At 43.7% G+C, this 22,764-nt stretch overlaps 1 protein-coding gene across 1 annotated transcript; it reads left to right on the top strand.

Moving 5' to 3' along the window:
* Positions 1–3,587: 3,587 nt before the first annotated feature.
* Positions 3,588–5,660, top strand: HES4 (hes family bHLH transcription factor 4). Its single transcript, XM_030222437.1, has 4 exons — positions 3,588–3,872; positions 4,169–4,264; positions 4,355–4,442; positions 4,827–5,660. The coding sequence occupies exons 1-4, from the start codon at positions 3,708–3,710 to the stop codon at positions 5,360–5,362; spliced, it is 885 nt and encodes a 294-aa protein (XP_030078297.1). The 5' UTR covers positions 3,588–3,707; the 3' UTR covers positions 5,363–5,660.
* The last annotated feature ends 17,104 nt before the right edge of the window (positions 5,661–22,764 follow it).

Genomic DNA, 22,764 nt, shown 5'->3' with positions numbered 1-22,764 from the left:
GAAGTCTTCAGTTGGCAGAGCTCGGGATCCCCACCAGCTACTGCTAAACGTGTACTACTGTTGGGTGGGCCTGAGCCCTAAGTGGGTGGGCCCTGGCCCACCCAGGCCCACCTGTGGCTATGCCACTGCAATAGCAGCAGTAGTTAGAGCACACTTTTTTTGCTGATGGAGGTGAGCTTCTTTTGCTACTAGAGTTGAGTTGCTGCTGCTCCTTTTTCTGCCTGAGCCGGTGGGCTGCTTCTTTTGCTGCTGGAGGTCAGCTCCTCTTCCAGGGCTGGGGCGGGGTTTCGGCAACCACTGTAAACAAGAGACCAGTTTCGTCCATAACCGATACCCTGCAGAAAGCTTTTTTGCAGAAACAGAAACTTGCCGTAAACAGCTTTTTGAGTGGGTTTTGGCACCAGAACCGAAAATGAAACCGAATTTCGGTCGGGCTCTAATTCTCTCTAATTATTTGCCCCTGACACAGCCTTACAGGTGAAACGTGGCCATGTTGGATGGATGCTCTTAAGATTTCAGCTTCAATAAAATGTGTATTACTTTTCTAATTGGTTTGTGTGGTATGTGCTGTATCCCTGCTTTCAATTTAGTTGGAAAACACTTCATCTTAGGATTTTAGCATGATTTTCTTAAGTTGCACAACACAATCAATTAGTAGTACCCAGACACCAAGAAATTACCCATGAGCACACCTGACACTATTTTTAGTGTACAAGGGCCCCAACTGTGGAACTGTCTTCCCATCTCTCTTTGCCAACAGACATCACTTGAGAAACTTCAAACAGACCTAAAGACCCATTTTTTTCAATGATGCATACCACTAATCTCTATATGAATTCCTAGTGGTTCCTGGGAGAATCCTGAAGATACTTGTGGCATTCCCTCTTGTTTCCCCCTCAACCTCCCATCCTATGTATTATTGTAATTCTACCGCTAGCCTGTAAGTCATGTCTAAGCCTCATTTCTCTAGTTTCTTGCTTCTGATTTATTTTATATTGTAAGCCACCCAGAAGGCCTTCCATGGGGCAGGAAAGTAAATGAATAATAAACTTGAAACTTTATTGATTTGGACTTAAGTCTTTAGCCTAAGTCCTGATATCCTACTGGAAGTGTCCTTAGCATTTGGAAGTTCAAATAAGACCCAAAATAATATACAACTTAAGTGAAGTCCTCTGGAATCTGGCGAAAATCAATCCCTTAATTAGTTCCCCTAATAAAACAGCAATAAAGGCAGATAATGCTCTTGCCCCCTACTAAATCGATTCCATACCATCTATCCTTGGCAATGCCCCATATGCGTGTAGTGCCCTTTTAATGCACTTATCTCTCTTCCCCTGCGCTGTGCTATTCCTATTCTTCTGCTCCAGTAATTCCCGCACCCTCTGCTATCCCTGCCCCGCTGATTAGCAGAGAGGCGCCAGGCGTGTGCCTCCCGTTTTCTCAGGAAGGTGGCATCATGATCGGAAGCACAAACCCAGCGATCTAACCAGCGCCAAAGAAGGCGTGGCAGAGCGAGTCGCCCGCGCCGCAGTATGTGGCCTCTCTCTCTCTAAGGGGCGTGGTTATTCCCGGATCAAGGCTCGAGCTCCTAGGCTCTTGCAAGGCGAACAGACCCAAGGAGGTTACGGCGGCACGTGCTCTCAGGTGACTGAGCGTAGGCTGCGAGAGCGCGCGCGCACGCGACTCTGGGCGTCCGGAGAGGCACGCGCATGGACGCTGCCATTGATTGACAGCTAGGGATCCTGCCAGCCAATGAGCACCGGCTTCTGGCTTGCTGAGCCGAGCGGCACAGGCTTATTGGCTACCCCCGTGGCACGCGGGAGGACTTCGCGTGCCGGTACAGCTGCACTGGTTCGGGACGTCCCCTGGAAGCTGGAAACAGCTGGAGGAAAGATTCTGCCTTGAGCAGGCAGACTGCTGGCAAAGAGTGCAAGAGGAGCTTGGAAAACCCTCGCACACAGCGGGCAATAAGTTTACCTTAGAATGCGCCCTCCTTTCAAAAGCTGTTCTTTCGTCATGCTATCCTCTGAAAATCGGTTGTTTACTTAATAACTCTTTTTATAAAGTTAGTCCTTTGACCATTGTGCAACATAGAAACAGCGTTTATGCGATGTTTATGAACACAACCGAAGGCTGTGAAACATCTAAAAAATGTAATAAATTATAACGTAAAACGAAAACACAGAGAAAGCAGAAGAAATGTATTTCAAGTCGCATGTTTGTGGAATTTTTAATGAGAATAATATTTACAGTTGTGTTTTGGTTATTTTTCAAATTAAGCGTGTGAAACAGCCACGAGGAAAGAAACATATGCATTATTGTTTACTGTAAATAGTTTAATCAACAGCTATATTAAACCGAATTGTTATAGTTCTTCCTAAATGTATCCATTGGTATTTCCATGACCTGATATAATTATTGTGAATAAAATATTCGTTTCATATCATGAAATACACCTTTTTGAGAGCTTGATATGTATACTGATCTCATGGATAACTCTCACAAATTTTGTCAAATATACAATATAAAGGTGACTCTTATTTCCAGACGAGTTTAATAACAAATGTACCAGAATGAGAAATCAAAGTTAAACGAACTTTTTCTCAGGGCAAGTATTTTTTAAATTAATTTTAAGAAAAACAAGACGGCAAATAACAATAACATTTTAAATATATTATTTTAAAATAGAGTGCTGGGCTAAAAATAATTGCTGTACATCCTAAGCTCAAAATCTTCCCTTGCAAACATTTTTCTGAGTTTTCCTGGAGATAGGCTAATTCTGCTAAGAATTTGGATGCATTAACTAGATGCATAGATACCAGCTCTGTGAGTATAATAGGTTCTTAGGTACGCCTGGAATTGCATAAACTCTTTCACTGTACCTGGACAGAAACATAGCAACAAAGAAAATGATGACACATAAAGACCATATGACCATTCAATACCATCTACTATTCCTGCCTCTCCTTATATATATGTTAGTCCCATGCTTTCTTGAAGTCAGTCTGCTCTATCACATCCACTAGAAGGCATCACACAAGAATCACCACTTTTTTCCTTAAATTACTTCAATTGAAGCAGGAGACTTGCCTCCTGTGCATTTATGCCAGGGATGTGTTGAAATGTCTAGACCTCCCCTTTGCGGCCTTTCTCCCAAAGTATACATATATGTTAATGCAAGAAACTGTACAGTGGCTGCAGTACTGGAGCGGGTTAATCTCAGCCCTATGGCGCTCACGCTTTTTGCTTTAATGCATGGCTCTTGTTATCATTTTCTCTCTCACTCGCCCCCGCCCGGCCCCGCTTGGAAGCACACCACAGCCGCCGCTCCTGCAGTCTGGCAAGCCGCTGGAACCAGCTTGGCTCTAGCGGTTGATTTCTGCGTAGGGACCGATTTGAGCCCAGCGCGTGACTGACAGCTCGCGGGGGTGTTGTCCAATCAGAGGCTTGGCATGAGCCCCTGTGGGTGAGTCTTGGCGCCGATTGGCTGCTGCGAGTGTGGGAAAGAATGCTGAGAAGGTTTCACACGAGCTGGGAGCCGCTATGAGGCTATAAATAGGGACAATCTGCACCCGAACGGGCCAGACGGAGAATTCCTGGTGTGTAAAGCAGAGGCGGCTGATGCGTTCGCTGTCTAGCAGTGCATCCAGCCGGCTGGGCTCTTTCAGGCGTGTGCCAGCGCAAAAGGATACAGGAAACCTGCGCGCATGCAACGTCCAGTCAGAACTAGCCAACTTTCGGTAGCATTTGCTTTAAATAGGAAAATGCCGGCGGATACGATGGAGAAACCCACCGCCTCCCCCATTGCTGGAGCCCCCGCTAGTGCTGCTCAGACTCCGGACAAACCTAAGAGTGCCAGTGAGCACAGGAAGGTAAATGGCAAAATGCAGTCTGCAGCTGTCCTGCTCCGGGCGTGCGTGCATAAGTAAGAATAGTGGAAGGGACGATGTAGCAAGAGAAGTGTGTACACGCATAGGTGATGGGTAAGGAGGATAGTAGGGGCTTTGTGAAAGAAAAGATGTGTGTTTCTATGGAGGGGAGGGCAATGGGATGTTTTGTGTGTCTCTGTAAGAACAGATGATGGGGGAGAGTATTTGTGAGAATAAATCATGTGTAAGCTCTGCACTCATCAGCCTTTCTTCTTTTTCGTGTTTTTTTTTTCGTTCAGTCTTCCAAACCCATCATGGAAAAGCGTCGCCGAGCCCGGATCAACGAAAGCCTGGGGCAGCTCAAGACTCTCATTCTGGACGCGCTAAAGAAAGATGTAAGTTCATCGTGTTCTCGGGGCTCTTTGCTGTAGGGGGTCGTTTCTCGGGAGTTCTGTCGCTCACCCCCTCTCTCTCTCTCTCTGCAGAGCTCCAGACACTCCAAGCTGGAGAAGGCCGATATCCTGGAGATGACCGTAAAGCACCTGAGAAACCTGCAGCGAGCCCAGATGACAGGTAAGATCATATTCGGAGCATCTGGGCCGGGATAGGTTAATACGGTCGTCTGGATGTTGCAAGAGGTCTGCCCAGGGGGTGGTGATGGATATACTGGCAGTTGTGTAGGTAGGGGGTTGTTGGTGCCAATTCGGCCTCTTTTTTGTGTCTGTTGGTGGAGAGGGATGCAAATGGAGGGAAAAATGTGGTGGCAAGGGCCTAAGTTAATACCAAGGGTTTTAACACATCTGATCTATATTATTTAAGACTTATTTGAGATCGGAGTGGATCACAGTTTTATGCAAGCGGTGGGATTAATAATTAATTGGGGGAGGGGGGGTGTTCTGTTCTCCTGGTGATCTCAGGTCTTCTGAATTTTTAAAAATGTGCGTTTTCCTTCCTCAGCTGCCTTGAGCGCGGATCCGAGTGTCATTGGCAAGTACCGGGCAGGATTTAACGAGTGCATGAACGAGGTGACCCGTTTCCTGTCCACCTGCGAGGGGGTCAACACTGAGGTCCGGACGCGCCTGCTCAGCCACCTAGCTGCCTGTCTGGGCCAAATAGTAGCCATGAACTACTCGCAGGCCCCGGCTTCTCAACCGGTGCATGTACAGCTCCCACCCGCTGCCAGCTCCGCCCCGGGACCCCTAGGCTGCAAACTGAATCCTGCTGACTCCGGGGCCCCCAAGGTCTACGGGGGCTTCCAGTTAGTGCCGGCCACTGACGGACAGTTCGCCTTCCTGATCCCCAACCCTGCTTTCGCCTCCTCGGGCAGTGGCCCTGTGATCCCCTTGTACGCCAATGCCAACGTTCCCGGTAGTCCAGGAGCCATGTCCCCCATTCAAGGCCTTACCTCATTCTGCCCCAAGCTACCAGCGGTGAGCCCTGTGGGGGGCAACACAGGCTCCGAGGCCGGGGACTCAGTCTGGAGGCCATGGTGAGCGGCAGTACCAAGGACAGTGGACTGGCATAGATAGACCCATTCTGGTTCCGTTCTATGGGACCTCCCTTGTAACATAAATATTTATTTGCAGATGTTTTGTGACAGCACATTGTATTTTTTACCGTAAAATACCTTTCTATTACAATTCTTTCTCTTTGTTTTTTTCAAAGTTGAAATAGTTTTGTACTCGTGGTTCAGAGATTATGTATATGCCAAAGCTCTTGTGTTGGTTTGTGTCCAAAAGTTCCAAAAAATGAAGGCGTTTGAAAGAAAATAAACTCATTTTAAAAACCCAAGTTGTGATTATTTTTTTTTTTTGGAGGGAAGGAGTTTGAGAGATGAAAAAATAAAGCTAGAAACCTGAGGTATAAATTATATGTATTCACTGAGTTGGTGCTTTTGCTTTGTTTTGCTGGGTTTTAAAATAGAGCTTAGAAAACTATCAGAGCCTCATTTCTAAATGTCTAAGTGGACCAACAGTGCCAAAGCTACCCGCAATATTTAAAGGCAAAGCGCACTGGCTTCCAAAACGCCCTAAAATTACTCTGAGAACCAGAGAGCATCCTTAGCCAGATCCTGTGTGCTAGAATTTTATTGCAAGGGCTCACCCAAAACGATCCCCCTCCTCACTGCAGAAACAAGTGCAACATTTAGCTGTTTGCCTGGAAAAAGGCGGGAGAGTGCAGCTCTTTTGTGGGAGAAGGTAATTAAAAGGTATGAAAGGTCTCATCTAGTATGCAGCGGGCTCTTTTGGGGAGTGGGGGGATGCTATTGAGATGCCTGGGAACGCAGATCTGAAGGTTAATGTGTCTGTCACTGACAGGGCCAGATAGACTCTGATACTCAATGCTCTTGTAAATTCAATTGGCCGCTTTCACAAAAGGCAGCTCATAAAAGGGAAGAATTCAGCAGTGGATTGAGGAAAAGACAATTTTGCCACCCATTATGACTCACTCTTGATACTTGAATCCTGGACTCACTCTTGATACTTGAATCCTGGCCAAGTGTGAACATTACACGAAGTCTTCACAATGCCTGGGGTTGAGAATGGAAGTCCTCGGGCTTTTCTTCAATTAATAAACTGTACACAGTGTAGCCAAGGACACTGAGACGAGGAAACTGAAAGCCTGACCTGCTGCTGTTTCTTAGGCATAGGGTGGGAACAAAAAAGCTAGGATTCTCCGGGTGGACGATGCAAGTCCACCCTGTCTTGGAGCTCGGCTTCCAAGGAGGGATTTTATTAAAAAAAACAATAATAACATGTAAGGGTGTCTAAACACCCCCCATCTTAATCAATCCCAGTATAATACCTCCTTCCCCTTTACCATACTTATTCAGATCATCTTTATTGATATTACGTACCCAATGCAAGTCCCCTATAACAAAATAATTCTATGAACTAAGTTAGTACTGATTTCAGGGCTCTGCTTAAAGGACTTTTGCATTCTGTGTCTTTGGAAAACATTTTGAAACATGATGGAGTTAGTTTGGGCTACAAAAAGCCATTTGAACATTTTCACTTTATAATATAAACGTTAGTTCTGTTTTTAAAAACGTAGTAAGATCTGCTGGCCAGGCTAGAAAGGAGAATGCTGGTTACGTGGATAAACATAGGAAAAAAAAAAAAGAATACACAGTTTAACCCGGGACTCCTTAATTTCCAGCGGTTCCTGGCATCATTTGTTCGTCGGTAAAAGAATCCCAAGAAATGCTTCAACTGACTGGGATAACAACAGAACGATGTGTTTATCTGAATACAGTCGTTTGATTTCAAAAGCACTGCATCAGCCATTAAAGAGGCTGAGCTCAATGTAATAAAAGAGTACAGGAAGAAGTAAATAAGGAAACTAATAAGGTGTTAATAACCTTATCCCACCCTTTGTGCTCTGTCAGTGGGTCGCCCTTCATGCCTACTGCAGCCACCATCTGGGGCCTTTCAAGTGTTCTGACTGCAGCTATTAATGGTATTAAGAAAAAGAGCAGATAAACACCCAAAGTAAAGCAGTTGGAAGCATATGGCCCTGGGTTTCAGGTTAGCCATGTAGTTAAGATTCTGATCGCATTGACAGGAAACTTTTAGTGGTTTATTTTATTTTTTTGTTACATTTGTACCCCACGCTTTCCCACTCATGGCAGGTTCAATGCAGCTTACATGGGGCAATGGAGGATTAAGTGACCTGCCCAGAGTGGGAATTGAACTCAGTTCCTCAGGACCAGAGTCCACCACCCTAACCACTAGGCCACTCCTCCACTGTTGCTACTATTGGAGATTCTACATGGAATGTTGCTATTCCACTAGCTATATATATAACAAGAAGTGAGGAGAGTGGTTTTTGGTTTTGCTATTCCACTAGCAACATTCCATGTAGAAGTCAGCCCTTGCAGATCACCAATGTGCAGGACGTCAGACTCACAGAAACAGAAGCCTGCGCAGCCTTCTACATGGAATGTTGCTAGTGGAATAGCAACATTCCATGTAGAATCTCCAATAGTATCTATTTTATTTTTGTTACATTTGTACCCTGTGCTTTCCCACTCATGGCAGGCTCAATGTGGCTTACATGGGGCAATGGAGGGTTAAGTGACTTGCCCAGAGTCACAAGGAGCTGCCTGTGCCTGAAGTGGGAATTGACCTCAGTTCCTCAGTTCCCCAGGACCAGAGTCCACCACCCTAACCACTAGGCCACTCCTCAACTCCGGGATCCATGATAGCCCCCAACTTTTATCTATATATGAAATGGAGGTGTTTAATAATTAGAAGAGCCTCAAGGCCAGCAGAGGCCCGTTTTAGAGTCTTCCCCCCTGGGGGGGGGGGGAATTAGAACTATGATCTACTGTGGGCTCATCCAAGTAGAGACAAGATGGGAGCAAGTTGTTTACAATGGGTTAGGTCGACGAAGGCTGGGAATCATGCAAATGTGGTGGGATTTCTTACCCCCTTCTCCTTGCCCCCGCAGTTACAGGTCAGACTCCAAATCCCCACCGCTGGGTGTGTACACTAGGTTTAGCTGCGAGGGGAGGGTCAGGGGCCATGGTGAAGCAATTGGGATGGGAGCGGAGTAGAAGAGGGGGGGGCTGAGAGACATGGAGCAGGAGAGATGGGGGAGTCACAAATAACACAGTGTACCTTGATGTACTACTGAAAAGGTGTGAGCAAGAAAAGTGTGCAAAAGTTAAGGCGTCTGATTGCAAGCAACACAAAAAGGATCTTTTTGTATATTTCTTCACAAAATATAATATATCACAGTAGTTTAGGAGTATATGTTGCCATTTGAAGTGCATTTATGCTTGATGGGATTATCAGCATTTGGCTAATTTCTCAGCCAATTATATGGTGAACTGAGCTCATTGCACTACATTATATATTTTTAAGATTTATAGTTCTTTTGATGATATTTGTTATAGTTTGGTGTATTTAATTTGGATATTGATATGTGCAGGTGCTTTTCTTTTTTGTTATTAATATTTTGTTGCATACTTTTTTATTTAGTTAATTCCATTGTATTATTATTTCTTCATACCCCAAGTGGTTGTAATTTCATTGCTGTGTTTTCATCCTGTATTTTGTGGGATAAGATACATATTTTTGTTGCATTTAAAATAGCACCTAGAGTTGTGTCCTGGCCTAGAGGAAAGGGTTCAATTCCCAGCTCAGGGCTCCTGTTCTTAGGACCAGCTAGTAGCCTGCAGATGAAACCCTAGTCAACTGGCAAATACTTATGGCTGTCCAGTTTTAGGAGTCCTGATATCTGGCCATGACAAAATTGGGGGGAAAGGTTCTGTGCAATTGCAAATTAAGGCTCATTGACACTCTAGCCTGATAGAATCGGAAATGAAAAAAAAAAAAGGCAGGAGGGCAGAGACTACTGGCCAAAAATTAAAATCTGTATCCTCTAAAATAAAACCTGATATTTAAGTGCACCCAAACAAGCAACAGAAAGTAGCTGGTCATACAGTGTGACACAATCTTTATAAAGTATGTTTTGCAGCAGTATTCCCTCCGGTTCATTTTAAAGCTATTCTGAGACTCTAGGGAACAAAGAACATTTTGGTCCTACTCCCTCTCCACTGAAATGTACTGGAAGAGGAGTGGGGTGGGAGGGGGGCAATGTGACTTTAGGCTTTGCATTGAGATGTCCTTAACTCATTAAACCTTTGCATTGACAGTCTATGGCTCAGTGTAAGTTACTCAGGACGATTCCAGTTGGCAACACCCTCCCCTGCCTGTATAGGGTGCACTGTAGGGACTTCTATGCATGGGTCTCTCACAGCTTTGTTCAGGGGGCAAGAAGTCCTGGTAGGGTGGGGGGGACAGAGCCTAGGCTGGTAAAGTTCAGAGTATTGCCAGACTTACTTGAGTTGTTAATGAGTAATTGAAATGAAGTCCTTTGAATGGAAGTGCTGTGTTCTTTAGGGTCAGGGTCACAGAAATGCTTAATCAGGTCTTTCCATGTAGCCCTTTCTAGGCAGCCTAGAAATCGGATCCTCTTTCAAAGCAGGTGGCTAACCAGAATGCTGCCTCTAGTTTCCCCCCACAGAAATGTCTCAAATGCAACACAAGCATCATCCCCCAGGGTAAGAGCAAGATTGTGCGGGATGCTGCAACCCAGCAGCAGAAAGATAAGACCTGAGCTATTCCTAGTATTAGAAGCAGCGGCAGGTGCTTCCAGATAGCACATTCTATAGTCCCAAGGAATGCATGTCAAAGGCATGGTTATAAAGAAACTGCTATCTAAATGTGGCGGGAAACAGCTTCAGCAGTGTTCAAGAACACACAATAAGCATCTCCCGCCAAAACAAGAGGCAATAGAAGCAGATTTAGGGTGATGTAAAGCTGCCTTTGTGTTATTTCTATTCGTCAAATAAAATATATAACTAGAAGTTAAAAACAAAAATAGATGCCATTTTAAGATGACAGAGTGGCAGACTGCTGGCTTAGAGATTTCTACTCCTAGTTTACTCAAGGTGGTGTGTATCGATCATACACACATAAACTTCTCTGTCATAGATACTGCTTTGTGAGCTCACTAGAAGCCTGACTATGGAGTAGACTCTCCCAGTACATATTTTCAGTAAACAGAAAGGGAAAGCAGATTACAGTGAAATTAATTTTGGTAAGATACCATGAACCAGATGTACCTGTTATATATTTCTGGGGGCATAGCTTGGGATAGCTGGAGCTATGATCTTCAAACCTGATCTGCACCTTAAACATCTTTTGGTCACTCTGTGTTAAACAATCCACATTCTTCTCCTTGCCTTTGTTGTTCCACTCATTCTCAAGCTGCCACTGGCTCTCTCTGTATTTGTATTTAATTTCTCTGATTTTTAATGACTTGCCACAGTTTAGTTCCAGTGTTCACTCTTTTCTAGCAAGATCTGTGGCATCCATGTACAAGCAAGATCTGTTCTACCATTCCCTACACCCAAATTTGCAAACGGACGTCTCTTTGCAAATATTTAAAGAGTTAAAAACAGTTTGGACACATGGATTGGAAAAGAACCCACACAGGTCTGGATTGATTTAGCAAGATTTAAGGCTGATTTGAAACCCACTATTTAAAGATGCCTATGGTTTATGACCTTTTGCCTTCATGTTCAACAGTAGACAGCCTAGTCCAGGTAACGCATTCTCCTGCCCCTTCACCCCTAGTCCCTATGTTAATATATTACCCTCTACCCTCCATTTCTTTTATCTTTATATTGAAGATTGTACATAGTCTCTGTTTTCCTTTCTTTTCTTTGATTTGAAATTGTAAACCGTCCAGAAGAATTGTTTGATGGGTGGTATATCAAATGCTAATAAAATTTGCACAAGCAATAGTTCCAAAATTGGTCTGGTGTCTGACAGATCTGAGGCTTTAAAAAAAGTATAGAGTAGATAACATGGGCAGGCTGCACACGCTCTCATCCCCGTCTCATACACATACTACACACAATGACTAAGTCAAACACATTTTCTTTTGGGAATAAATGGCCACAGCTTTATTAAAATACATCACCATAACCCCTAGGAAGCACCCGAGCCCTAAGTTCTATGCTGTAGAGGCTTTCCTTCCCCGCCATGCCTTTCCAGCTGGGGAGCACATTCCATGTGTCGGCCAGCCGTATGCCTGCCTCCAGCGTGGCCACATGTCCGTCCGCTTTGTACTGCGCTCCCCGCCCGGCATTGCACCTGCCATTTTGAGCCAGCGAGGTGCTTAGCCTGCCACCCGTGAGTGCTCCTGTCCTTGCCTCAAGTTTTGCTGCTTGCCGCCAAAGAGGCCTCCCTGCCTCCTCGGCAGCCCTTTATTTGAAATTTTCACGTCGCCAGGCCATGATCCCACCCCCTTCCCGGCTTCCCCGCCAATCCATGCTGGTGTCTCCTGTGACATCACTCCATCTTAGGCAGGGAAGCCGGAGTGCTGTGCGAGCCCGGGAGGAGCTACCGCTAGGCAGCCGCCATGTTATTTGTGGCTGCTCGCTATGCAGCTCGCTGGCCTTCTTATACATTGCAGCTACAACATTAAAGTGGGAGCAGGCTCTGTATTCTGAAAACTACAACTGCAGCAGTGACAGCAAGGCAGTGGACTTCATCTGTGATGTGATAAGTTATATTTCTGTGGTTTTTGCAACTACATTCAAAGTGGTTTACATAGAGGGGCATAATCGAACATGGCGCCCAAGTCTTCCTGAGGCGAAGGGGCGGGGAAACCCGTATTATCAAAACAAGATGGGCGGACATCTTTCATTTTGATAATACGGTCGGGGACGCCCAAATCTCAACATTTAGGTCGACCTTAGAGATGGTCATCCTTAGAGATGGTCGTCCCCGGTTTTTGGCGATAATGGAAACCAAGGACGCCCATCTCAGAAACGACCAAATCCAAGCCATTTGGTCGTGGGAGGAGCCAGCATTCGTAGTGCACTGGTCCCCCTCACATACCAGGACACCAACCGGGCACCCTAGGGGGCACTGCAGTGGACTTCAGAAAAAGCTCCCAGGTGCATAGCTCCCTTACCTTGTGTGCTAAGCCCTCCCCCCAAAACCCACTCCCCACAACTGTACACCACTACCATAGCCCTTATGGGTGAAGGGGGGCACCTAGATGTGGGTACAGTGGGTTTCTGGTGGGTTTTGGAGGGCTCACATTTACCACCACAAGTGTAACAGGTAGAGGGGGGATGGGTCTGGGTCCGCCTGCCTGAAGTGCACTGCAGTATCCATTAAAACTGCTCCAGGGACCTGCATACTCCTGGCATGAAGCTAGGTATGATATTTGAGGCTGGCATAGAGGCTGGAAAAAATATTTAAAAATATTTTTAGGGTGAGAGGGGGTTAGTGACCACTGGGGGAGTAAGGGGAGGTCATCCCCGATTCCCTCCGGTGGTCATCTGGTCATTTAGGGCACATTTTTGTGGCTTTGTCGTAAAAAAAAAGGACCAAGTGCTCGTCAGGGTCGCCTTTCTTTTTTCCATTATCAGCTGAGGATGCCCATGTGTTAAGCATGCCCCAGTCCTGCCTTTGCTATGCTTCTGATATGCCCCCGATAACTTTGGTCATCCCTGTGACAGAAAGCAGTTGAGGATGCCCAAAATTGGCTTTTGATTATGCCGATTTGGGTGACCCTGTAAGAAGGATGCCCATCTTCCGATTTGTGTTGAAAGATGGGCGCCCTTCTCTTTCGAAAATAAGCCTGATAGTATATATAGGTACTCATTTGTACCTGGGGCAATGGAGGGTTAAGTGACTTGCACAGAGTCACAAGGAACCACAGAGGGAATTGAACCCAGTTCTCCAGCATCAGAGTCTGCTGTATGAACCACTAGGCTATTCCTCCACACATTTGGTTCACATTAACTATGCTGTCATTCCCCCCCCCCCCCCCCCCCCCCCCCGATTCCATGTAGTGCAACTTGAGTTGTGCATGCAAATCATGTATTACGCACATAGCTTAATTATCTTAACAAGTCAATCAGTGCTGATAATTGTCAATTAGCAAATTATGGACACGGATTGGCTTTAATTAGAATTTACACGCACAACTTGCTAACCATATTCTATAAAGGGATGCACGTAAATTATAATGTGCGCTGCTGAAAAGGGGACATGGCCACGGGCGTGGAATGGGCAGATCATGGGCATATATAAAAATTATGTGCACTGATATAGGATACACCCTCTCATAAGTACATAAGCACTGCCACACTGGGAAAAGACCAAAGGTCCATCAAGCCCAGCACTCCGTCTCTGACAGCGGCCAATCCAGCCCCCAAGAACCTGGCAAACCCCCCCAAATTTAATAACGATCAATGGACTTTTCCTTCAGGAATCTTTCCAGACCCCCTTTAAACTCAGCAAGGCCAGCTGCCGTCACTGGCAATGAGTTCCAGAGTCTAACCACACGCTGAGTAAAGAAAAACTTTCTCCAATTTGTTTTAAACCTACCACTTTCTAATTTCATCTTTTGTCCCCTGGTTCTATTATTGTTAGAAAGCGTAAACAAACGCTTCACATCTGTATGCTCTACCCCACTCATTATTTTATAGACCTCTATCATATCACCCCTCAGCCGCCTTTTCTCCAGGCTAAAGAGTCCTAGCCTTCTTAACCTCTCCTCATAAGGTGGTCGTCCCATCCCTTTTATCATTTTCGTCGCCCTTCTCTGCACCTTCTCCAATTCCTTTATATCTTTTTTGAGTTATGTCTAACTTGGTCACCAGCATTTACACCAAGTTTTACAATAAATGGGGTAAACTTGAAAACAGTCCATTAACACCTAATAGCAGAACTACTGTGAAACAGTAGCAAAAATATACACAATTAACAGCACTGGAATTCAAATACCAAGAGATATAATACAATGTTAGCACAATACTAATGACACACCTAATAAGCATGCATTAGAACATTCAACGATGAAGCTAAAGAGTTTCTACAATACAGCTTGCCATATAGTTGAGGTACCAAGAGCAGATGTATGATGGGAACAAGTTGTGGGTATAGCAGCAGTAATCGCTTGTGACTGAGCATGGAGTCTGGGCAAACACATACTTTGAATACAGTGGTGTAATGGTTAGAGCTGGAGAACTGCCAAGTTACCTAGTTTCAGGAGGGAGATTTTAAGCCAGTCCTGGATTTCTGACAACTGTATCCTGATGCATTATGGGACCTGTAGCATTCCTTTCAATAGGTAGAATCAGGGACTACAAATCTAATCAAATACGGAACTTGTTCACTGCACAAATCCCAACTGGTGGTTCTAGGCGGCTTACAACATAAAAGACCCCAAAACTAGCATATGGGGAATTGCATCAATCACAATAAATTAGCTAAAAAAACAAAAATTAATAGAATAGCTTAAAATTAACAAAATAAAACTATGAAGCTTTACGAAATATAAAAGTTTCAGTTTCCTTTGAAACTGAAGATAATTAGATTCAGTTCTGATACATTGTAGTAAATCATTCCATACAGAGCTAGCATGGAAAGAAAACATTAGATCTAATTGAGTTTATATCATATTTTACAGTAGGATACCTTAGTAAAAATGTATTAAATACCTGAGATGAAGAAAAAAATGAATGAGATAAAATTTGATATAAGAGATCTGGTAAATTAGTATATTATATTAAAAACAGTACATGCAGTTTTGGAAATAATCCGAGATTTTAAGGGAAGCCAATAAAGCCTGCGAAGATACCCAGAAATGTTATCATATTTTTTGACCCGGAAAATCAATCAAACTGCTGTATTTCGTATCAGCTGGAGTTTTCTTAAGAGCATAGAATTTAATCCCACATACAACGAATTGCAGTAATCCAAAAGGGACAAAACCAACATTTGGACCAATAGGGCAAAATGATGCTCATGGAAATAAGATCTTATTAGGCATAATTGTCTTAACTGAAAAATAGTTTTCTTCCATGTTAGCAACTTGTGGTTCAAAAGTGAGAAAAGAATCCAAGACAACGCCAAGAACCTTTGAGCTGTCGTCAATATGCAATATTCTGAAACCAAAAAACTTTGACCTTACTAGCATTTAATTTGAATAAATTAGTATTTGCCCAACTCTGAATTTTATCTGTACAACAAGAAAGTTTATCAAAAGTGTCCTCTAACATATTTTGGAACCAGCATTAATATGCCATCCACATAAGAAAATAGTCTTTCACCATCGACTAGCGGAATCATTCCCAGAGAACTCATAAACAAATTGAACAGTATAGGTGACAGAGAAGAGTCTTGAGGAACACTGAAGGATGGATGCCAACTCTGAAAACATTTACCATCTTTCCAGACACAATAACAGCGGTCCTTAAACCATCCCAAAACAGAACCCACCATCTCACTTAATCTCTGTAATAAAAGAACATGCTCCACAGAATCAAACACAGCAGATATGTCCATACTATAATAAAATGATTTATTTACCCTGACATAAAGATTTCCTTATCCCTGTAATCATTGTCAATAGCAAGGTTTCGGTCTTATGCAGTGGCGTAGCCACAGGTGGGCCTGGGTGGGCCAGGGCCCACCCAATTAGGGCTCAGGCCCACCCAACAGCAGCACACGTATTAGCAGTAGCAGTTGGGGATCCCAAGCTCCGCAAGCAGAAGACTTTCCACTGATGGTAATGAAAACGATATTCTCCAGGATACCAGCACCTGCGCATGCTCACTTTTCAGTTTCAGTGCGTGCCTACTGCAGACTGCTAAGGTGGAAAGAAGCGTTTTCCCGCCAGCTGAGATTTGGTTTTGGTGGTGAGTGAAGGGGAGAACACTTGGTGCCCACCCATTTCTTGCCTAGGCCCACCCAAAATCTGTTGTCTGGCTACGCCCCTGGTCTTATGTCTAGCTTTAAAACCAAATTGCAAATTATGCAAACATGAGAATCTATCTGTATATTCAGATGATTGCCTACTTATAAATGTTTCCGAAAGTTTAGGTGCCCTTTTACTAAGCTGTGTAGGCGCCTATGTGTGCCCAATGCATGTCAGTTTTGAGTTACTGCCCGGCTACCGTGTGGCCCTTGCGGTAATTTCATTTTTGATCCGCGTCCACTAAGCACCCCAGAAAATATTTTTATTTTCTGGTGCATGGGTGGTAATCGGGCAGTAATAGGCATTTTACATGTGTAGGCCATTACCACCCAGTTACCGTGTGAGACCTTACTGCTAGGTCAATGGCTGGCGGTAAGGTCTCAGATCCAAAATGGATGCAAGGCAATTTTCATTTTGCCGCATGTTCATTTTCTGCAAAGATTTAAAAAAGGCATTTTTTACAGGTGCACTGAAAAATGATTTTGCACACGCCCCAAAACACTCGTCTGCACTCCCGCAGGCCATTTTTCAGCACGCCTTTGTAAAAGGACCCCTTAGTGAATAATGTTATACCTGCAATTGGTCTGAAATTAGAAGGAGAAAATACATCTAAAGCCTGGGACTTAGGTATGAGAGTAAGTGCTGTATAACCCATTTCTAATGGTAACATTCCTAGCTCCCAAAGTTTATTATAAACAGTGCGTTTTTTCTAGCAAAAAATGGTGCCAGTACTCAAATGCCAAGCCACCCTTCGGGTGGGGTGATCACTGAGGGACCCTCCCCACAATAGCCAGCCCTCTGCAACCAGTCGCAGAATCTATGACAAGGCAGAATTGGTGTGTAAAGCATGAGCAAATTCATTAAAACTTGGGATCCAAAGGTCAATTTTAGCAGACAATGGAAAAGGTGCCGGTACTCAGTACCCCCTCACAGTGGCGTAGGAAGGGAGGGCGGTGGGGTGGTCTGGCCCAGGTGCATGCCGCTGGGGGGTGTCGGCTCCACTGGTTCCCTGCTCCCTCTGTCCCGGAACAGGTTACTTCCTGTTCCGGGGCAGAGAGAGCAGGGAACCAGCAGAGCCGACGCAGCTCCCAGCGACATACACTCGGGGTGGTTCAGCCCTCTCACTCGCCCCTTGCTTCCTAATTCAAGTAAGAATGCGCTCCGGGGAGAGGGTGCACTTCAGAGGGGGGAGGGTGCGTGCCAAGGGGGGGGGCACGCAGCAGCGACCCGCCCTGGGTGTCAGCCGCCCTTGCTACAGCACTGCCCCCTCAAAAAAAGCCCTGATTATAAAACAGAACTAATCATGAAATAATTGAAACTAGACACAAGAAGAAGAAGAAAGTTTCTGTAACAAGGGAAGACATCCTTTGGAGTGATAGGGACAAATGTATCTCACAGTTGATTCGCTGTAACTTCTGAAGTGGTTTCAACTGAGAACTGACTACAAATAGCACACTAAATTGAGAAGTAATTTTTAAAACAGGACTGGCCAAAAGATCTCCTTCTGGAACTGGGCAACTTGGAAGTTCTGCAGCAGTGGGCTGAGAATCAGGGAAGTTGGGTAAGTCATTTTAATTCTCCATGGTGTCTGGTTCAAAAATGCTAAGGGTGGACTTCCTCAAAGAGTGAGATTTATGGATGAAGTGTTTGAGGTATAAATTTGCAAAGTTTTACATGTGAAAAAAAATTCACAAATAGAAGAAGCAAAAGAGCCTTTTAACTTTCTTTTGTGCTTCTGAAGGAAAATAGACAGAATGGAGGCAGTATTAGGATAGTTTTTAAAGGAATTTGCCCAGCTAACTTAACAATTAGCAGGGTAAAATTCCCATGCTGAAAACTTCCTTCCACTTAATATGTGTACAGGTACCTTTGTACCAGTGGACTTCTCCACTTCAGCCCCAAATTTTAAAAGGGAACTCAATTTAATGAGACTGTCCCTACAAGACACATAGAAACATGCATGCCCACAGGATATGCATGTACTCTCACTCTTCAATCACATGCATGATTGCACTCACTCTTCAGACGTATTCATGCACGTTACTCTCATTCTTCAGAATACATGCACATGCATGCATTCTTTTCAGACACATGCATAATGCTCCCATTTTTCAGACATACACACTTGCTCTTAAGATACACAAATGCATGCACTCTTACTCTTCAGACAAACATAAACACACAAACATGCTTCTTTTAAGTACATAAGTACATAAGTATTGCCATACTAGGACAGACCAAGGGTCCTTCAAGCCCAGCATCCTGTTTCCAACAGTGGCCAATCCAGGTCACAAATACCTGGCAAGATCTCAAAAAAGTACAAAACATTTTATGCTGCTTATCCCAGAAAAAAGTAGTGGATTATCGCTAAGACCATTTTAATAATGGTCTATAGACTTTTCCTTTAGGAAGCCATCTAAACTGTTTTTAAACTCCGCTAAGCTAACCACCTTTATCACATTCTCAGGTAATGAATTCCAGAGTTTAATTACATCTTGAGTGAAGAAAAACTTTCTCAGATTCGTTTTAAATTTACTATTCTGTAGTTTCATCACATGCCTCCTAGTCCTAGTATTTTTGGAAAGAGTAAACAGACACTTCACATCTACCCGTTCCACTCCACTCATTATTTTATAGACCTCTATCATATCTCCCCTCAGCCGTCTTTTCTCCAAGCTGAAGAGCCCTAGCCGCTTTAGACTTTCCTCATAGAGAAGTCATCCCATCCCCTTTATCATTTTTGTCACCCTTTTCTGCACCTTTTCTAATTCCACTATATCTTTTTTGAGATGCGGTGACCAGAATTGAACACGAGGTCTTCAGACACACAGCTGTACATGCATGCACTTTCTCTTCTGGTGCTGTCCTGCTGTTCAAATCTAAGTGCAAACAGTTTTTGAAAGGCTCATATTTACATGTGCAGAAGAACACTGCCGATGTGTGCTTGCACTCCCGGCATTTGTCTGGTCCCTGAGATTCTAGATATTATTATGCAAATTCAGTTGTCATTGCTATATCTGATAGCTCTATTAAGCTTTTCCCATTTCCTGTTTATGTGCACTAAAGCTACCAGAAAAGATATTGTATTACAAGAGCTTTGAAGAGATTTGAAGAAGGACCCTATGCGGTCTTCAAACTCATGTTTACATTATCTTTTAAAAATATTTCTTCCCCAATGTTTTGCAGACTTTGGAAGGGATCTGGGCATGTGGCTCCTGTTATATGTGTCATGGTTTGGCCGAATTCCTGCAGTCAAAGTGAATATTCTCCTGCACTTGTTATACTATTTTCAATTGCTTCAGTCCCTATTCTGATGCACACATTGATGCAGGTGCAAAATTGGGTTCTTCAATTCATTAGTCAGAATAGGTTTCCTAGGAGAGTAAGGGGGATGGCTGAGCCCAACAATTTGAGCCAGTCATTGAATGGAAAATTGGGAGCATGGTAAAACCTGGGTGCAGACTGAGCAAGCTATGGTTGGGAGTGTGTTATTAGGTCTTTGCTGTGGATCCCCAGAATATATAGACAATACACTGGACATTTGGGATAAGCAACTTGGAGAGTCCTTGACCAATATTTAAGCTTGACCCCCTATCCAGGACAACCTGCTCCTTCATAATGAGATGCAACTGGCAGTGTTCTGATCAAGGAAAATGAGTTTATGAACTTTGGGGAGCTGCAAGAACAATTTGCTTAGTTGTAGCTTGCAGAGTTATTGAGCAGTAAGAGCCTTAAGTGGCAACCGATGGTCATTACAGTGGCAACCAATGGAAGATGCTCTTTCTATGGCCTTTATGGCTGTTTATGTGCAAGAGACCTATTGTAAGGTGTTGTATGGGTGATATCTGATGCTAGCAAAGTTGAAACACATATTTCTGGAGGCCCAGCACAGATTTTGTTGGGGGGGAGGGGGTCATATCTGGTGGAACAGCTATAAAACTGATTCATTTTGGAAGATGATCATTTTTAGGATCCATAACATTATTGGATTGGATTTGCCTTGGAGTATGGGGATTTTCCTTTTAAATCTGAAGATGGGGGTTGGTACCAAATTATAGAACAACTGGCCAGGCAGTTCTTGAATGCTGCAAAATTGAAGGTGGCTGCTTCATATAAGGAAATGAAGGCCCCATCTGGGACCCAGTGGTTGGCAAACTGTAGGGTATTAGAAATATGGAATTACTTAGAGTGCTGAGAAGAAACCTTGAAAAAAATGTTTCACAATATTGCAGTCATTGTAGAGTGTTTGATCATAAGACTCCATAGGACCTTGTGAGTGTAAACTAGAGGATATTTGCTGCACTTAGGCTGGGGAGAGGTGGAGGGGGAGGTGGGGAGGACAGGTTGGTTATTGGTACTACTAGCTTTGATAAGTCATGGCTTGAGTGCACTGGGATGGGTAGATTGTTGTAACTTGAGTTACTGAGGTGCTGTTGACAAATACGTTTTCATCCTGTATGGCTTGTGAACATAAATAAATAAATAAATAAAAGCTATTAATAAGGAAACTAGATTAACTAGACATTGTACCTCGTTTCAGTGGTTATGAATTTGACACATCTGGCTGTGAGCATAAACTTGGAATAACAAAGGATCCCTATGAGGCCCCTTTCCATTCTTCTCAGCTGTGCCCCAGGATTCTGGCAGGATGACAGAATCCAGATGGGCCATGGAAGAGGCAGGATATAGGAGGGAAAGTATGAATCAGCTGTTGGAGCAGCCACCAAGTCACCCTCCAGCCCAGTGTCTTTAGGGAAGTTATTAATCTCCTGAATTAGCCATCAGCGCTGTGTGTGCGTGTGTCGGGGTGATGTCATCAAACAGGCAGTGACGCAGCTCTTCTACGGCATGAGCAGGGCAGAGATGAAGTTTGCAGCTTGCTGTACACACAGGAGATTCATCCTGTTAGCATCTTGGATTGGATTTATTAATTTGATATACCGCAATTTCCATCAGCGTCTAAGCAGTTTACAGTAATAAAACACATATTACATATCCAAGAAATAATGCATTCTTACTTCTAAAAACAACTAAAATAATATGCTCCCTAAAGTACACATAATCCTCCGTTGTCTATATTATAAAACAGTAAGCTCACTGAAAACACTTATACATCTTATAGACCTTAATTATGTATAATATTGTTGGAACAATAGTCTTCAGGAGTTTATGAAAAGAATAATAGGAAGGGATTCCATGAAAACTATTAAACCAAAAGTTCTATGAAAAGGTCCAAGCACTTGCTTCCTGGTTAATGACAGCTTGATAACATCAAGTCCAGGTAATTAAAGAAGTCCTTTGTGCGAAGAATGCAATGCCTACAAAGGAGAATACTTAGATTTTTTTCCTGGAAAGATTCACAGGGCAGCCTAAGTTCAAAGCTTTATAGAATAAACACAGTACCTTAAAATTCATGCGTTTAGAGACTGGCCGCCAGTGCAGTTCATACAAAATTGGAGTGATATGCTCTGTTTTTTGGCCCCAGTAATAAGCCACACAGCCATATTTTGTACTAACTGAAGTCTTTATAAACTAGCTTTACTAGATCCAATTAATAATCTGCTTTTTGCTGGCCTCCCACTTAGTCACCTCTCCCCTCTCCAGTCGGTTCAAAACTCTGCTGCCCGTCTCATCTTCCGCCAGGTTCGCTTTACTCATACTACCCCTCTCCTCAAGTCGCTTCACTGGCTCCCTATCCGTTTTCGCATCCTGTTCAAACTTCTTCTACTAACCTATAAATGTATTCACTCTGCTGCTCCCCAGTATCTCTCCACACTCGTCCTTCCCTACACCCCTTCCCGTGCACTCCGCTCCATGGATAAATCCTTCTTATCTGTTCCCTTCTCCACTACTGCCAACTCCAGACTTCGCGCCTTCTGTCTCGCTGCACCCTACGCCTGGAATAAACTTCCTGAGCCCCTACGTCTTGCCCCATCCTTGGCCACCTTTAAATCTAGACTGAAAACCCACCTCTTTAACATTGCTTTTGACTCATAACCACTTGTAACCACTCGCCTCCACCTACCCTCCTCTCCTCCTTCCTGTACACATTAATTGATCTGATTTGCTTACTTTATTTATTTTTTGTCTATTAGATTGTAAGTTCTTTGAGCAGAGACTGTCTTTCTTCTATGTTTGTGCAGCGCTGCGTACGCCTTGTAGCGCTATAGAAATGCTAAATAGTAGTAGTAGTAGTAGTTACAGTACTTTAACGTGCTAGTGATAAAAGCATATACTAATTCTAACAAGTTATCTTTTGTCAGTATAGACTTCATTTGTTGCAACATCCTCTGATAATAAAATCAAGATTTCACCACATGACTTATCTGCAATTTAAAAGTTAAAGCAGTATCACATCATTCACCAAGAATAATTATATCCTGAGAAAGAGGTACGAAATGGCCACATATCTCTGGCAAAACTCTCAAAGCATTGTGTCTGTGTGAAAGCCACATGGCTGAAGACGTATCGAAATTTAAAACTAAGTCATTTGAGCACATCCAGTCTGATAAATATCTGAAGTCTTCTATTGAGCTCTGAAATGATTTCCTCTTGATTATCCTTCATAAAGATAATAAGTTGAATATCATCAGTGAAT

The sequence above is a fragment of the Microcaecilia unicolor genome, chromosome 13 (genome assembly GCF_901765095.1).
Source record: "Microcaecilia unicolor chromosome 13, aMicUni1.1, whole genome shotgun sequence".
Lineage (NCBI taxonomy): Eukaryota > Metazoa > Chordata > Amphibia > Gymnophiona > Siphonopidae > Microcaecilia > Microcaecilia unicolor.
The sequence above is the reverse complement of the archived record's forward strand: the minus strand, read 5'-3'. Positions and strand labels throughout refer to the sequence as shown.

Excerpts from the sequence above, each read along its gene's own strand:
- HES4 (XM_030222437.1), top strand. The coding sequence starts at position 3,708 with ATGCAACGTCCAGTCAGAACTAGCCAACTTTCGGTAGCATTTGCTTTA. Across the intron at positions 3,873-4,168 it reads GTGCCAGTGAGCACAGGAAG|TCTTCCAAACCCATCATGGA; the intron begins GTAAATGGCAAA and ends TTTTTCGTTCAG. Across the intron at positions 4,265-4,354 it reads TGGACGCGCTAAAGAAAGAT|AGCTCCAGACACTCCAAGCT; the intron begins GTAAGTTCATCG and ends CTCTCTCTGCAG.